Raw genomic sequence first — 18,367 nt, 5'->3', positions numbered from 1 at the left:
ATGTTCAAGGCATTCAAGGCTGAACACTGAGTCGCAGGCACGACGGGCACACCGTTTTAGGAACAGAAAACTAGTCAGCACACCCTGCAGTGCTACTTTATGGTGTCGACGCTTGAAGCTTTCATTTTTCCGTGACGTCTGTCTCCCATATACGAAGTTACGACGATACCCTTTTCGCGTGTATGAAGTGACTTTTTTTTTCTTACCACCGCGGTCTGTGAGGCAGGCGTACATCAACCAGGCGAGGCCTCCGCAGTAAAAGATGCGAGTGGTGGCGGCATAGACGGCCGTGACGGCCTGGGACGGCTGCTCGACTCCTGTCCACAGAATCGTGCCGCACAGGGACATTGTGATGGCCGCAAGCGCTGCAACCCAAAGGATGGCCACTTTGCGCTGTGGAGTAATGAGTCCTGGTCATCCAAACACCCCCAGTAAAAGATCTTGGTAAACTCAAGTTTTGGGCTGGTTGATTTTTTGCGTTACGAAATAGAAATAGCGCGATATTTTACAGTGCGCTTGTGCGCGTTTTTCTTTTTGTCTTGTATTAAATATTCCGGTGTTCAAATTCCTTATAATCTGTCGTGAAGGAAAGAAATTGTAAATTAATGCCGGTTTTCGTTATTAGACAATATATTATTGAGAAGTAACAGACACTAATGCCAAGGCAAGTTTAGGGGAAGTTATCAGAAGTAATTGTAATGTAAACGTGAAGAAAAAGAAGTGGACTGAATGATCCTGCCGCTGGCAAGTTGTCTCCTCGTCTACTTTTCTTTCATCACATTTACATTAAAATTACTCCTAATAACATCCCTTAAAATTCACCTAGCATTATTGTCTGTGAGTCCTTATTAAATCTCTGTCATGTAAAAAAGAAAAGCGGTACAGATATATTTAGACATTTATAAAAAGCGTTATTTAATCGGCGTTATCTGTTCCGACACAGGAAAGATTTTTGTAGACCATCCGCAAGTTAATCGAACCCATACCCGTCTAGGAAATAATATGTACATGAAGAAGCAAGAGGCTGGACATTGAACGAGCTCGTTGCAGAGATCAGTTAGTTCACATATATTATCAAATTGTTAATGGTTCATACAAACGAATGAGCACAAACTTACAGGTTATATTTGAAAAAAAATGTCGCCGTTTCTCATGCCCTCTTTTACAGCCAGGAATACTTGAGTGTCTCTAAACCATCACAGAAGGTACAAATAGCTTATAGATCATGTTTTTTTTTTCTCGTGACGCTTTTTTTCCCCTTGTGTTACTTAGTGACAACAGTTCGATTAGTTTTACATCATCAGAGTGCACACTCCCTATTGGTTTGTGTAAGAGGTGTATCAATTGTGATTTGTTCACCACCGTGCGTTTCGATAAAGTCAAGCACCGGGTTTGTTCGGCCGTTTCGCTTACGTTCGTGCGCGATGCACAAATGTTAACTCGAGTTCACTCCGACGCTGAAATCTCAGCGACACAGTTTGATTTAGCGCTATGACATTAAATCATCTTGCTCTTAGAGTACCCTCACGTGAATGAAATTATGTGATAAGTTGCGTACACTAGGCTCTTGCCTCTCAATAGTAAATTGTAGGAGAAATAATTGGGAAAAAAAATCACCGAGTTTGAAGTATACGACTTAGAAAATTTTGCCGAGGACGTTTAGGAGTATGAACTGTCAATCAGTTGTGCATACTCGGTGAACCTAATGGGTTCAATCTATTAAACCTTTAGCTTCAATGTTGTCAGAAGTGCTTAGCTGAGTATCACTTAGTTAAAAAGAAGGTACTTGCATATAGCTTTCACTGTCTGTTATATTACCATGAAGGCTGCGCTTCTTCAGATATATATACTTGTGATTGTTTTTTTGTGTGTGCTTGGAGTTTGAAAATCTGATGTAGTTTTATCATGAAGGTGTCATTAGAAACACTGAATGCTTATCGAACACACACACATACACATGATACGGGACCAGTATGTCTAGCATCATTTTTTTTTTCTACTTTTGCGCTTGGCAGACGGCGTCTTTTGATGACTGTCAATCTCAAGCGCGGCCTATAGAGGCGTCGGCAGCAGTTTGCAGTAGTTTGCAGAAAAAAAACTTTTTCAAGTGCTGGTTTTTTTTTCTCTGCGTACGCTGCGAGACTTTTTTATATATTTACACCATTTTGGCTTTCAAAATTTCGCTGTATTCATTTGTTTGATATTTGAGCACTGACTACGTGGTTATAGAGTGGTCGATGAGAGAAAAACTGCCTAACACAATGTCGCGAAAAATTTAACCGCTCTTACTACTTTAGGATGCAGGAGGGATTATAAAACAACAACGAAATATGATAGTTCATTTTTTTTATGCTTACCCTTGATAGCCTCCGTGAAGGCTGTTTTGTGTAGTAGTAGCCTGCGAGGACACCTATGCAGTAGCTCGGAATGTGGGTGTAAGGCATGTAGTAGACGGAACCAGCGTACTTGTGTCTGCGGAACGTGATGGAGAAATCTTAGATATTAGTGGTCTTTCCTTCGTGGAGTTTGTTTGTCAGTAATAGAAAACTAGCTTGATCGCCTTTTAGTCGTAAACAGAGAAGTTCGTGCAGCGAGCTAGCCGACATTCTGCGTGCATGCTTCGCTTGTACCGATCAAAGCCGGCTAATCTGTTAGCGTCACTTAATCCTGCTACCCCATTACTGTTAGTACAAAGTGGCAGTAAAAAGAAAAAAAAGTTGCATGCTAAGCAACACGCCCATGAGGTATGTTGCGTGACCAAAATTACGTCATACAATTGTAAGGCTTAAAGGTGACTTTTCTTTTGTATACTTTTCAGCTGCTTGTTAAGTGCGCATTACTAAGGGATGTAAGTATTTTCCACGGCACTGCTGTTTATTTTTTTTTTTGAGACTACAGCACTCAGGTGCCCGTTTCTGGTTGGCACGTCGTCCCTCATTAGAAAGTTTCAGAATACCGTGCATAATGCTTACGAATTTTTCAGGCTTCTATTGTTATAAAGTTCGTCACTCAATGATAGGCCGCAAGAGAGTGACGTACGACGCATGCGTGACGCAGTTCTGGAATTAAATTTTCCATTCTCCCTCGCCGCGACTGCATGAACGAGTACAGTAAGATAATTGTAGGCTCCCGCGCCTCGAGCTATGCGGCGTTCTTCTTTAGCCGAGGTCGACTTCATTAACCATGAACATTCGTTCCTGAAACATTAGATGAATCGAAATAAACAAAACTAAATGACAAGAAAGGAGACCGGCTGACTATCGCTGCAGAATGAAAAAAAAATCTAAAATAAACAAGAAAAGCAAATTAGAAAAGGGATAAAAAGGTAAAGTAAAACAATGACTGAACGTCATTTTGTGCCGCTGAAGCAAAAGAATTTTTTAGAATAATCCCACGAATTGTTAACAAGAATAGAAATTTCAAAGAACCACAATTGTAGCCATAAACATTAAACAAATGGAAATAAATAGTTGTCAGTAATTTACATGCATACAAGCATTCATGCATACAAGCACTTTGAAAGCATTCATATTTGTATGTCGCTAAATGAATGCACTCGCAACGCTGCCATCACATTTCACGTTATTCAGTGTCGCAGTCGTACTTTTTTATTGCTATGATAATTATCACCGTTCTATATAGCATGCTGAAACTGCATGGTTTATGTATTTCAGTGGAGTGGAGACGCTTGTTGGCACGCGTCAAATCAATAGCGTGGTGCAAAAGCGAAGAAATTATTTTTTTTTTGGGGGGGGGGGGGGATACTGCATTTTTCAGTATTGAAACGCACGTAAAATTTACGAGTCTTATGATGAAAGAATTTGTTAAAATTCAACCAATTTATTGAATAATTGAGCTGCAAATCGCTTGGTTAAGCTTTCTGGAACTCCGTAAAGTAAAATATTGACTTTATCCGTGCGACATTTTGCAGAAATTTTGAGATGTCTGCGAACTTCGAGCAAATAAAAGGACAATGTTCACAAAATCGCAATTCCGTACTAAAAAATGCATATCGCAGTATCGTAATCTGGACCTGCTTGAGAGTCTAGACTAGATTGCTTCAATACATTAGTTTATATCTTACTTGAATGTGTTTCTACGTTCATAAGCAGGGCTTTGACATTTTTATATCCTCAGTTTAGAGACACATGGCAGAGGGTTTTATAAAATGCACGCCTTGTTCACTTACATGCATTATTCAAGTTCATATTTATTTATTTATTAGAATACCCTCAGGGCCCGTAGGGCATTACAGAGGGGGTGGGTACAACATACATAACACACAAGAAAAAAAGACAAAATGAAGAAACAAGTGTTAGATGCGCAAATCAAGAAGGCAACATAAGTCAACTAAAAATGTATAAGAATTCAAGCACATACAAGACAAAGATAGATAATGGAAACTGCGTATAGTTACAAGCATTGCTGAGAAATTGCAGTCTTGAATAACAAAGGGTCTGTTATTGATACAACGGAAGAGGGAAGGTGGTTCCAATCGGCGGCTGTTTTCGGTAAGAAGGCTGCTGAAAAGAATTTGGTGCGGCAAAACGGAATGGCAACCTTATGCTGATGATCAATGCGCGATGAGTGGTATGACGGTTGTGAAATGAGGTCTCGCTTCATTGATGGATTGTGAAAAAATATCTTATGAAAAAAATGCAGTCGCGCCAGTTTCCTCCGGACAGTTAAATTGGGTAGGTCAAGGTTAGATTTCATTTCTGATATGCTAGCAGTACGGGAATAATTAGAACAAATGAACCGAACTGAGCGGTTCTGAACAGATTCTAACGCGTTAATTAAATTTTGCTGCACGGGATCCCATATAGCGGACGCGTACTCAAGCTTTGGGCGAATTAGTGATCGGTATAATAGAATTTTGAGGGACAGCGGAGCGCGAGAAAAGTTGCGGCGTAAGTATCCTAGCGTTTGGTTAGCGTTATTACAGATGTAGGTAACATGCGTGTGCCAAGATAGATTGTTGGTAATGTAAACGCCGAGGTACTTATATGAAGAGACATGCTGGAGGGGAACGGCGTTAATTCTGTAGGTACAGGGGGGAGAAATAGATCGCCGGGTTATTGACATGCATTTAGATTTGTTAGAGTTGAGAGTCATAAGCCATTTATTGCACCAGGTTGAGACAGTGTCAAGGTCTGACTGTAGAAATTGGTTATCATATTCATTGTTTATTTCGCGGTAAATTACACAATCATCTGCAAATAACCTTATAGCGGAGTTAATGCTGTCTGGGAGATCATTAATATATATAAGAAAAAGTAAAGGGCCTAATACGGAACCTTGGGGTACGCCGGATGTTACTTTAGAAAGAGGTGAGTTATAGCCATTAGTTGTTACAAACTGAGTGCGATTAGTCAGAAAGCATTCAATCCATTTAAGAATGTTCGGGTCAATGTTTAAGGCACTAATTTTCAGGAGAAGTAATTGGTGAGGTGCTTTATCGAAAGCTTTTTGAAAGTCAAGAAAAATGCAATGCACAAGTGAGCCGCGATCTAAAGCCGATGCTATGTCATTAGTAAAATAAAGAAGTTGGGTTTCACATGAGTAACTTTTTCGGAATCCGTGCTGGTAGGGAGTAAAAAAAGAATTTGATTCTAGGAATGAGACAAGGTTGGAGTAAATTATATGTTCTAACATTTTACAAGGAACACTGGTTAGGGAAATTGGTCTGTAATTGAGAGGAGACTGTGTGTTACCAGATTTGTGCAGAGGGACCACCTTCCCCACTTTCCAGTCAAGCGGCAAAGTGGAGGTCTGAATAGATTGCGAAAAGATTAAGGACAAGTAAATTGATGAATACAATGCAGTGTTTTTTAGAAACTTTGAGTTGATTTCATCTACGCCACAAGAAGAGGATAACTTAAGCTTGTGAATTAAATTTTGCACTCCAACGGCATCAACGGTAACAGGATACATGGGTACAAAATCACGACTAGGCATTTGCGGCAACGCAGAAGCAGAACAACTTGAAAAATAAGTAACAAAAAAATCATTTAATGCAATGCAACACTCTTCACAGCGAACTGGCTGCCCATCTGAGTTCGTAAGCGAAATGTTTTTCTTTTCCCTAGGTTTAACAGTTTTCCAAAACTTAGAAGGGTTGGTTACAAGAATTGAGGGAAGGGTATTATTAAGAAAAACGCGCTTGGCTTCCTTGATAGCTGCTCTGTATTCGGAAAGGACAGATTTGTACATATTATATGATTCTGGTATAGTTTCCCATATTTTCCGTATATTGCTTCCCATAATGCGGTGATCGGGATTCATTTTCTGAAATTTCCCCCTTTAACCATATTTATAAAATACTCGATGGCCATACAAAAAATATGCTTCGTAAAAAGGAACTAAGTTTTAGCCTTTGTATTTTTTTATTCAATAACTTTCAGTAATGTTGTTTGCGTGGTTACCAAACAAAACAATTTTTTCTGGTCCATTGTATTAGGTTAGGAGTTCTAGAACTAAAGTTTTCATTTTGCCTTACGTTCAACATGACGCGGTTAACATGTCACACACACACGAATTTGTAAGACGTTGTAGTGAGCCCACTGTCACCTTCCCAGAGGAGTGTAATACAAGAGTCCCGGTGTAAGCTCCAGCATGTGGTTCTGGACGTAGGTGATCAGCGTCGACAGGCCCATGATAATCAAGAGAGATCGCTTGCTGCCACTCCTGAAAGAATGCAATAGCAGGAATACTGTTTCGTTCTTTTTTTATTTTTGTGTTGTTTCGCTGTCACTGTTTTCTTTTTGCAAAATTTCTACGCAGTATTTGTACACATGGTCATTTATGCCTGTTGCCATTTCAAAAGTGTATATAACCTGTACTGGATCTATTCGAAATGACTCCAAATAAGGCATATGCTTGTATTCTGGCAAACTAGGGCCACTTATTACTACCATTTTATAGCGCCTTCTGCCGCCACCGCTACCTCTGCTTCATGCAACTGGGGGTGAGAGCTAGTCAAGCGGCTAGTCGCCTTTTTTGTCATTCCTTCCGCCAACACAATATATAAAAATAATAACAAACAGTTATATTATTATTATTATTATTATTATTATTATTATTATTATTATTATTATTATTATTATTATTATTATTATTATTATTATTATTATTATTATTATTATTATTATTATTATTATTATTATTATTATTGTTGTTGTTGTTGTTGACGTATTCACTTGTGGGTACGTACTCTTTCGCGCTCAATATACAATGGCAAGGGATACATGAAATGAAATTTGAAAAGTCGTATTTTGTAATGAAGATGTATAATTTTGCTCTATTATTCGTTCAGGTGCGAGAAATCGATATTGTCATCACAGTTCAGGCGATACTTTTGTCACTCAATTAGTAGGTTCGCGGGAAGAGCTGAACCATTCGGCACATACTATGTCCTGTAATGCCACAGACTCACGTGCGATGAAGACAGTGAAGTAAAGCGAACAATGTCAGCACGTATACGCTTGACGCCAGTGTCATGATAACATGCTAATGTGCCGCAGAGGTTCATTAGTTCAACGTTTCACGGTGTAGAACCATTTATCTCGTTGTCCAAGCATGAATGGCTTCAACGTCATGCATTGTTAACGACGGAGGAAGTGCCACTTCCTGATAAACTTGACTCTTCCATTTGTTTTTTAAGGAAATAGCAGTTTTTCACAACACCCAGGGAGATGTCTGCATGCCTCTCAAGACGTTACCTGACTCGAAAGTTGCGCTGGTCACTTAACATTATGGTACAAAACAACATTGAAGGTTCGCGCTGACCACCGCGTTTAAGCACGAGTTTAATAGTAATAACGTTTTCGAAGCAAGGAATAGAAAACGCTTGCCTTTTTAATCTGTACGCAAAGTAGAGCGTTATTGTGAAAACTTGAAAGTCCATTCCTGTATACCAGTGTTGTGGACTGCACTGGAACGCAAAAGAAGGGGCGTTGATTATGTCATCGGTTAGTTGAAAATGGCTCCTATGCCCTGCCCGTTGGCGTGAGATTGAACACATTAGTGACGCCCTTTACAGATGAAGGAAGGAAGGACGGAAAATAAGAGGTAAAGAACAACAGGGAGGTTAACCAGCCTATAGGCAGCCGGTTTGCTACCCTGCGCATAGGAGGGGTAGGGGGCAGATGAAAGCTAGAGAGGAGAGAGGGAAGAGAGCACGGATAAAGAGGTGAATTATGTATATAGGACTAGATGTGATTGTCTCACCACAACATTCTCACTGTAGCCTACAAAGAAGAATGTGTCTTTTGGGATTGCCGAGAAAACTTGTACTTTCAACCGCTGTCACATGAGCAGAAACATCACGAGAGATGCCAAACCACTGGCGAATTTGAATGGAGAGACTTATGAGTATCGTTATCTTGCCAAGGCATCATTGTTTGGCCCGCGTCATTGAGAAACGGAAGCGAGGGGGAGGCAGTAGTAGCATACGCCATGGCGCTTCGCATGTTCTCGCTATTTTCCCTGCTGCCAGAACTAGAGTCGACAGCGACGTGCCGCTCTACCAATGACGTCATGTGTGACGTTTCCGCTCACATCCCGTGACTTTCCTGGACGTAACACACTTCATTGGATTTTGTTGATTTCCATTTACAAACACGTGTACAACACAGCCGCAAATAGAGGTAGATGAGGCTGACGAGCTGCACAAACGCGGCTTCACCTTGACCCCTTTTAGCATGGTGTGACTGACTATGCGGTAAAGTACGAGATACACATTGTATAACATCCTGATATATTGACTGTAAAGTGTGAGTATTATATATGAGAAAAAAATGAAGATTTGCACTATATTCAGATAAAGCGGCAATAAAATAAATAAAATTTCTTCGTAACACGAAAGAAAACATGAAAAAATATATAACACACATTACTGGCATTCATAACACGATTGAATTACCGCAATAACATTTTCGATTCTGATGATGCTAAATTCTGTAAATTATAGTCTTCGTAGATTATTGCATATAGCAATCTGTAGCTCTAGTTTGTTTTAAAGTGCGGACTCTTCCACATACTTCTTGTGTATGATTTCACAGATAGGTTAGCAAATTATGTCAATTAGGCATTATTACGTTTAGCACTAAAATACTGTTCGCGTAAGAGCCCAGTTAAATGATTATCGGGTACATATAGGGTAATTGTGATCTTTAGATATTGAAACACGCCACATGCAGCGTCTCTTTGAGTAAAGCTGCGTTCAGATTACAGCCCCATCTGTCATAAGTGTCGCATCGCGTATGTCAACATACGCGTCGACCGGCCACGTATGCTGACATTAATATTTTCGGTACGATACGCTTTTTATGATGCACCAATCACGACTACCCGCACGTCGCGGGATAAAATCCCGGTTGCGGTGGCTGCAGTTTTCGATGGAGACGAAAATGCTGTAGGCTCGCGGGCTTAAATTTGGGTGCACGCTGAAGAACTACAGATGGTCGAAATTTCCGGAGCCCTCCACTACGGCGTATTTCTTAATTACATGGTGGTTTTAAAACGTTAACCCCACATAACAATCAATCAATCAATCAATCAATCAATCAATCACGACTCTGAATGTGCGTTGGGTTCTCACTGCAATTGCCTTGGAAGGTTCACGTGTTTGATTATGGCTGAGATGGTTGGGCGAAAGCGGAGACTCGACATGAACTCTCATTAACGCCTGCCACGTCTGCCCTCTAGTACGCGAAACCAACTGCACAGACACGCTATCACACGGCTTTTGAGACGCGCACGAGTAATCTTGGGAGGCCGCAAGCCCCGCGAACGCAAAATGAAAACCGAAATTGCTTTGCCCATCGGTAGTACGCAAAGATTGCATCAGTAGTTCTCGTAAAAGTCGCTGGCCCACGCACATTTACTCCCCAAACGTTACGTAATTTGCGCTCAGCATTTGAACGAGCTTATTACGTTGCTAGCGTTTACGCTTATGATCCTTAACGAGGATCTGTGCGTAGCGTACGTAGTTTGAACATAACTTAACGAGTCCATTACTACTTTGCTCGTATACTACTAGAAGTCGTTAGGAGTGTATAATTTTGGCTAATACTGGCTTAATTAGAGCTACTGTAGGCTACGAGCTCTTAGAATACCGGCATTGTATTCGTTCAATGTGGGTCTGTACCATTTTTTTTTGTGTGTAATTGAAAGTCACCATTAGGCGTTAGACATCTGTGGTTGTTATCTGATTACCTTGAGGCTGACAGTGCAGTTGTATATGAAACGTAATGTGGACTTCCTGGCCTTTTTCTCAGCAAGATAAACGACCGGATCCGTTCTACGGCGTCGCCACACACGACTGAGACACGGACTGCGCTTTTGTGGCGACTCGGAGGAGGACGCGCGTGGCTTCGGGTTGCACCAATGATCCGTATTAATGGTAGCCGTCTGTTGTTTTGCCGCGTAGACGTAGCGAAGCGCGTCATTAATAAAACGGGAGACCCTTCAGATGGTGTAAGAAAAAGCGTGCGAAAAACGGTGACAGATAACGATCTGCTATACAAACACAGATTGCACTGGCTCTCTGAGCGGGCTAAATGATTCAATAGGGCGTTTGTTATTCCTCGCACCGAAGCATGTTTGAAAGAAGAAAAAATAGGAAATAAGTCAGAATGTTTCTTCATTATCCGCTTAGCGTGCTTGCCGCTTCTCATTCAAGGACACGTAGTGTGTGAGCTGAATCACGTCTCGTTTTCTCAGTAATCTGTTGCTGCCGAATAACCCGCTTCACGCGCCTGCAAAGTGGCTTTGTGCATGTTTTGAGGTCTCTTTATTCTATACGAGTGGGCTTCAAAAAAATATCAGGCACATAGTAATATCTCGACTAATTGAAGTATTGCAACAAAATAGAAATCATGCAATGCCAACTATCACCACACAAAATTATGTTCACAGACAAGCATGAAAATTTCCCGATCAAACACTGATTTATGATGCGCTCGATTGAGCCAAGTATTATCAGCAGTGTGTAATCGTCGTTTTCAAGATACAGCGCTGCTCGAAAGAATGCCTATGTGTCGCACAGCGCCACAATTGCCACAGTTTTTGTTCATTTGCCTGCACCAAATGGCCTCTTTAAGCTATTTCTTTCTGTGAGAAAAAAATAATTACAAGCACCGGGCGTTGCCCTTGATGGAAGCCTGTCCTTCATGCACATTCGACAAAACAGAAACAGAAGTGTGCTCAGTGATTTACAACCTTCCAGTGGCTCACGAAGTGAGTCGTCTATTGAAAGGCACGCCGTGTATAGTGGAGGGCTCCAGAAGTGTCAATCATCTTGTGTTATTTAACGTGCGCAGACATTGCACAGTACACGGGGCTCCAGCGTATCACCTCCACTGAAAAGTGACCGCGCGGATGCAGTCGAAACCTCGAGCCCTGCCGTGGTGGTCTAGTGGCTAATTAAAGTACTCGGCTGCTGACTCGCAGGTCGCGGGATCAAATCACGGCTGCGGCGGCTGCATTTCGATGGAGGCGGAAATGTTGTAGGCCCGTGTGCTCAGATTTGGGTGCACGTTAAAGAACCCCAGGTGGTCGAGAGTACCGGAGCCCTCCACTACGGCGTCTCTCATAATCATATGATGGTTTCGGGCCGATAAACCCCACATATCAATCAATCAATCAATCAATCAATCAATCAATCAATCAATCAATCAATCAATCAAGCAATCAAGCAATCAATCAATCAATCAATCAATCAATCAATCAATCAATCAATCAATCAATCAGTTGAAACCCCGACTGCCGGGTCAGCAGCCGAACGCCCTAATCATTGTACCACGAAGGCAAACTACGGAGAAAGTGTACGACGCCTTTAAGACCACTCACTATTTTATCCAAGTCGAGATAGTTGAGCATCCCCGCGACGTAGAAAGGCCAGTTTTCAGGGAAGGCACGCTTGCGCAATTCGCCGAAGGTGGCCCAGAGGGGACCGTATCCTGAAACTGGCATCAAGTGGTGGAAGCACGACGTCACAATCACAAGTGGGAACAACCTGCGTGGAGATTATTGGTTGACAAGTTGAGAGTGCTTATACTGCCAAGGGTTAGGGGCTGATGAGTGCGGCGAGTTGGGTGGGTTGGTAAAGTTGCATGACTTCGATATCCTAGCGCGAAAAAACCGAGACAAAAGAAAGAGACGCAGACAACATGAGCGCTAACTTCAAACCACGTTCATTTGGAAACGCAAATGAATATACATGAACTCAAATCGCAGACATCTCACGCCTTCCTCTCTTACAGATATAGTACTTTATATAGATATAGTCTTTACTTCCTGATTATCCGTTTCTTGTTTTTGTATCATATGAGATATTACCTCCAATATCATACAGTATTTCCAAGTATTTCTCTGTTGGTCTCGTGGTGCTTTATTTGACGTTGTATATCAAAGCTAAGAGCACCGACATGCTGACTCAAGCTATGTTGTCCTTCCAGAGAGGTCATGACCCACGAGCTTTTTTTTCAGGTCCGAACAGCGTCTGCCAGCGGAGATCGCTCAAATCCTGAGGATCACTGTCCTCCGAAACTGTCAGTAGAAAATATCGAGGGCCAGGTATTTTTCGCGATAATTTCCAAATGTCGCCACCTGCAGTGACCGCTAAGAGACATGACGCGCGTGCCGTTCCCGCCGCTGCGCATGCGCAGGCTATAGCCTCCTCAAATAGGCTCAGTTCATTCACCCGCTAGTCCAGAACGCGCACTATTATCACGGCAAGCAGTGCTGCCGCTGTGTGTGGCATGCCCGCTTTATACCAACCATGTGCGGCACAGCGTCAACTGATACCAGCCTCGCTGTTAATAGAAAAGGATGACGTGATTTTATTGACCAGTTCGCCGAAAAGCAGGTTCTACTGCGCTACATTTTCCGAGTATAGTATGTATACGTGGTGTCATTATGGCATTGCGCTTGATCTTATACTGAAAAATAGTTGAGTTTTTCGAGTGTCATTTTTTTTTTGAACGCCGGTGTGTTGACTCCACGTCAGAAGTCAACGCCACTGCTGTTCCTACAAAAAAAAAATGATGGCTTACCTGAGGTACCTGTGAAGCACCATAGATAGCCAACTCGTTTTGCCGTTCTCTTCAGGTGATCGCTTTGAAACAGTCATCCAAAGCATGAAGCCACTGTAAGTATAAAAAAAACGCATCCCTGGTAAAGCTTGCTGTGGTTAAGGTTGCCCTTGGAAACAAGCCATGTGCATGTATACGTTGTCTTGTTTATCACATTGTTTACGCCGATAGATAGACATATCAATAGTCATTTAGACTAATTAGCTGGTATTGCGTAACCAAGTATTTCTCTTGTTTTTGTCAATACTACCACTCCCTTTTGTAATGCCCTCGGGTTTCATATAGGTTGTAAATAAATAAATAAAATAAATAAGTAATAAATAACTCTTGACATTGGACGTCGGATAAACCGCTCACGAATTAAGAAGGCAGGACAAAACATGCGCTGTAATGGAGACAGAAGAGTGAATGCTAGATGCGTGTCACTGCCAATGAACGATTACAATGTTCGTTCCAGCCTCCGCTCTAAAGCTTGATTTGTAAGGACTAAGTAACATAATAACCAGCGATGAAAACAAGGCAGACAACAGTTGAATAAGGGAAATCCAGTTTAATAATGCGAATATAGGAAAAACTGCCACATACTTGTCACTTGTGGGGCGTGATTAGCTTCGATCAGTTCATTTCGATTTTCACGGTAACATTCGCGGTTTTGCTATTTCAAATATATATCACGAGCGCACCAACTGATTTCGGAGTCTGAACGCAGCCTTTGCACTTCTATTAGAGCAATCAGTGATTATTCTCACTCTATAGGGACAGCTCTACATTATCAACGCAGCTTGACGTTGGATGTCGGCGCCTCTTCGGCTTGTGGCAGAGTAGCGCCTGTGCGATGCGTGATAAAAAACCGTTTTTGGTGTACTTTAACAACGCACACAAGTGAAACATGAGGAATTAGGATCATTTGTATTTAAATTATGCATGCGCGTTAGACTTTACGTAGTACTAGCGTGTATACGTCTTCATTTTATACGCCACGGTCATCCAGCTGCACAAAGAGTCCTCGGGGTTATTAATAAAATTTGCTATCGGCTGTGTATCTGTAAGAGGTGCGGAGCCTCTATACCCGGTCAGACAACATAGCATCATGAGGTCTAAGTGATTAGAAAACCACAACCCACCTGACAGTGGTGAAGATTGCAACGCTCATAGTAGCATTCACAATGAATTGCCGTCCCAGTGTTCTGGACATTTCATACATTTCGTCGCTATTGTCTGCGAGCATCAACAGAAAAACACATTCAGGTAAATGGTTGCAGAGAACCTGTCCTCTTTATCTCGAACGACTATCTCCTATCATTACTAATAGTTAAAAGTAACAACATACATGACGAACTTTCTTTCCCATGCATGCGTTGGGTGAATGGGTGAGTGGAGGTGAGTGGAACGTAGCAGGCAGGCGTTCTAATTGTTAATAATAATGATTGGTGAATTACATCCGAAAAGCATGACGTCATTACGAAGGATGTCAAAGAGGAGATCTTTGGATATTTCGACCACCTGGTGGTGGTGTTTTGTTTTTGTTGTTTTCGAAATCCTTGTGACACTCTTTCAAGTAACAATAGAATTTCATCATTAGAAAAATTGATTGACTCACAAATGTACTCCTACAAGGATTTTGAGGATTCGTCAAATACTAGTAGAGTTGCCGAGATTTGTCGTACGCTTCAAGCGCTTCAGCTCTGTCCTTTCGTATACCAGAGAGCGCGCAGAAAGCTTCGAATGAAGTGGGGGGGAATGACAACGAGGTAAGATGAGGCATCCAGAATAGGCGCGCACCGTGACCTTAAGCACATCTCTTTTTTTCTTTCTTCTCTAGCGTGCAGCTTAATTTCAGTGTGATCGTGAGCGCGTGCAAGGGCGTGTGGCGACACCCCGTGGCAGCCATGATAGCTTTTCAAGCTACGTCGTTCAAATAAGCGAATCACGTTGACCTTGGGTTAATGGCGTGGTCATTTAGTTTTATGGCATCGTTTGTTCGAAGAACAGTGATTGAGAAGTTGCTCACTTTGAGGATTATTTGTAATTTCTAAGCCGTGTGCAGCTAGCGTATTCACATGCGCCTCAATTGTCAACCTGCTGCGTTTTTTTTTATCATGCTTAAAAGGGCTAGCACAGCCTCTGCGACGTGCTTTGAGATCACATGGTAGACGGTCGCCTAACATTTTGCCTCAATTGAAATGCGGCCGCCGGGGTAGGGATAGGCAGGACGTAGTTTTATCTGGCATATACAATGACAGCTACAGAAATACGCCTCAGCTACTGCGTAGAAGGTTTAGAGCGAATTTCACGCTCCTGAAGCTTATCATCACATCTTTTAGAGCTCAGCTCTTAGACGCCGCTTCTTGCGTTAGGCGGCGTTGCCGTCGCCGTCGGTGACGTGACACGAGCGATGGAGTGCGTGCGACAGGAACTGGGCGAGCCCCATTACCCTGTGCAGACAGGTGCAAGTGCCAAACGAAAACAAAAGATATGTGCCACATGCGTTGATTAAAGAAAGGAGAATACGTGCGTTGGTCTGCACTTAAGCGCGAGAACAACTCGCATCATCGTGAGAAAACATCCCGTATCTATCTCTATCGTAACTTATCCCACTGATGAGACGACCTCACAAAACACTCACGTCAACCTCGTCTTTGAGAACCAGGCATTGAAGCTGCAACTCGAATATATCACCACTCATTTCTCTGCCCAAGAAGTTTCCATCGTTGCAATAAAATACAGGCAGACACGTGTTTTCAAGAAGGAGAGAGAGAGAGAGAGTTGTGGGGAATGAAATATAGTGGTATGCAGCTGTACACACCTACATGACTCTCTCTAGAATGGTTTGTTCCAACTTGTCGCAAAATCAAAACACCTAAATAGTTGCGCCGAGAATTCGTGTTAGGCGGTGTCGTAAGCGTTGTGGATTTATTTATTTATTTATTTTGTTTATTTATTTATTTATTTATTTATTTATTTATTTATTTATTTATTTATTTATTTATTGCTAGGTTGATGGGCACTGCACGTCCTGCAAAAAAAAAAGTGTGCGTTAAAACTCACCAATGAGTGCATCGTCCATGAAGATGTACGAGTGAATGGCGATCACCCACACCAGGCCGACGACGCGTAGACCGTTGAAGACGTCGAGCTTTGCCCCTTTGCCGCTGCCGCTGGCATCGACGCAGAACGTCTCGCGCGTGGTCCGAAGCAAGGACAGTGTCTGGAGTCGCGCCAAGAACGAGCCTGCCGCCACAACATCGTGTTGTGTGTTTGTTTCGTGGGCAAGAAGAAAGAAAGGGCCGAGAAGCGAGTCGGTATACAGCGCGGAAGTCTTTTGCAACCGTCCCGCTTGATGAATGTACGGGCGACACTGCTCCATAGCTACAGCACAATGTCTCCATTTGCTCGGACATATACTTTGCGTAACGCAGTGACGTAAGCGTAACACTGCAGAGCTCACGCGAGTTTCGTTGCAGAACAAAAATAAGCGAATGACTTCACAACTAGGCACGTTAGGTAGCAAACATAAATAACAAAAAAAGCTAACTCCAAAGCCCGGCTTATGATGTGTCGTAATAAAAAAATCAGATGCTTGATAAGAAAAACAAATACTAATATTATGGAACATTCAAAATGAACAAAATTAAAAGACATTGCACTCCACGCTCTAAGGATTGAAAACAGTAAACGCTAGGCAGTAGCTCAAAGACCTTTACAGGACGATCTTTTCGATTCGGTTTCCTTTTCGTGGTCGTCTTATCGAAGAGCGTTTTTCGTTTTTTTTTTTGTGCTGGTGTTTCGTGTGTGCGAAAGACGTCGGGGATTGCCCTTACCGAAGTCTGCGTCTGCCGCCGCTTGGTCAGCCAGGGCAAGCTTCTGTCGGTGGAGAACATCGAGAGCAGTCGCCAGCACCACCGCAGTTACGAATGCCGCCAGAGTTAAACTGTTGGGAACAGTAAGATGAAGATACTCCGTAAACCTTGTGCGTTTAACAACAAAGAACACGAATTCGCGTTGTACTATTGGCGTGTTTATACTTGGCGTAGCGAAAGAGAAGTCACGCCAACCGACCCTTGTAATTCCTTTGCTGTGCCCACAGCGCTAAATAATTTTTTTTTGTATTTAACATCAAGGATTTCTGGCTTTTAGTTTATTTTCGCACAGTACTGCACTCTTTTATATATTAGCAAATTTCCTGACACATTTCGCAACTCATCGCGCGTTCTACCGCATAAAAGCTGCCGTGTTTCTTTTTTTATTTGTTTGTTTGTTTCGCCTGAAGTTGCAGCAGATCTTCGCATGTTGCGAAAGGCTGCGACAGTGAAAAGGAGGGAATCCACATGAGAAATACACGGAGATTAACAAGGCCGAGCACGCTGGACCATTATGCATTGCTGAAGAGCTAAGGCAACAATCTGCCCTTCGGAGAGCAGTCTGAAGTTCCCGATCTCCTCCTACTTGGCAGCAAGAAAGGTAAAATACTAATAATAAATTCTATATAAAGAAAAATTGAGAAGGCTAGAAAAGGAAAATACTGGCAGATCAACCAGGCGTGTGTACTGTTTTCTAACATATACGTAAAAAAAAAACAGTTCAGAGAAATCGACGGAGAGGAGAACTTCATCCTGGAGTTCCTTTTGGCTTTGCGTTCAGTAACTAAGAGCCTTGCGATGAATGCAAAATGGTACATGCTCGTGTGCTTAGGTCCAGGCGCACGTTAAAGAACCCCAGATAGTCCAAATTTCCGCAGGCGTCTCGCAGTATTACATAGAGGTATCAGGACGTAAAACCACAAGAATTATTTTTTTTTAATCCAGTAAGGGGAATGAAGTTGGTGTAATATCACAAACATGACTGCTGTAGTTATGCGAATAGCGCGATTGTTGTTCGATAATAATAATAATAATAATAATAATAATAATAATAATAATAATAATAATAATAATAATAATAATAATAATAATAATAATAATAATAATAATAATAATAATAATAATAATAATATTGCTATTATTATTATATTACATACAGGTAGTAGGAAGAAGGAAAGAAGAAGGTAATAGGAAGATTATTATATTATTATTATTATTATTATTATTATTATTATTATTATTATTATTATTATTATTATTATTATTATTATTATTATTATTATTATTATTATTATTATTATTATTATTATTATTATTATTATTATTATTATTATTATTACATAAAGACATAGGGAAGCAGCAGAGATAGTGACATGAATGCTTGACTGAGCCTAAATACCCTAAATACAA

General features: G+C 41.6%; 2 protein-coding genes across 4 annotated transcripts in view; one reads left to right on the top strand and one right to left on the bottom strand.

Annotated features, from left to right (window-relative positions):
- Dgk (diacyl glycerol kinase 1) overlaps positions 1-18,367 on the top strand; it is a 422,138-nt gene that overhangs the window by 227,104 nt on the left and 176,667 nt on the right. The gene's annotated exons all lie outside the window — the stretch shown is intronic.
- Positions 1-18,367, bottom strand: part of LOC119171801 (nose resistant to fluoxetine protein 6) — a 44,888-nt gene that overhangs the window by 7,837 nt on the left and 18,684 nt on the right. Inside the window, exons 6-14 of the mRNA XM_075893001.1 lie at positions 16,919-17,028; positions 16,146-16,328; positions 14,222-14,315; positions 13,059-13,151; positions 11,854-12,019; positions 7,854-7,933; positions 6,571-6,687; positions 2,358-2,472; positions 207-393 (exon numbers count right to left, since the gene is read on the bottom strand). Of these exons, the coding sequence (XP_075749116.1) occupies positions 207-393; positions 2,358-2,472; positions 6,571-6,687; positions 7,854-7,933; positions 11,854-12,019; positions 13,059-13,151; positions 14,222-14,315; positions 16,146-16,328; positions 16,919-17,028 (1,145 nt within the window). The remainder of the gene's footprint in view (positions 1-206; positions 394-2,357; positions 2,473-6,570; positions 6,688-7,853; positions 7,934-11,853; positions 12,020-13,058; positions 13,152-14,221; positions 14,316-16,145; positions 16,329-16,918; positions 17,029-18,367) is intronic.

The sequence above is a fragment of the Rhipicephalus microplus genome, chromosome 4, assembly GCF_043290135.1.
Source record: "Rhipicephalus microplus isolate Deutch F79 chromosome 4, USDA_Rmic, whole genome shotgun sequence".
Classification (NCBI taxonomy): Eukaryota; Metazoa; Arthropoda; class Arachnida; order Ixodida; family Ixodidae; genus Rhipicephalus; species Rhipicephalus microplus.
Note: the sequence above shows the minus strand (reverse complement) of the source record. Positions and strands in the feature narration are given on the sequence as shown.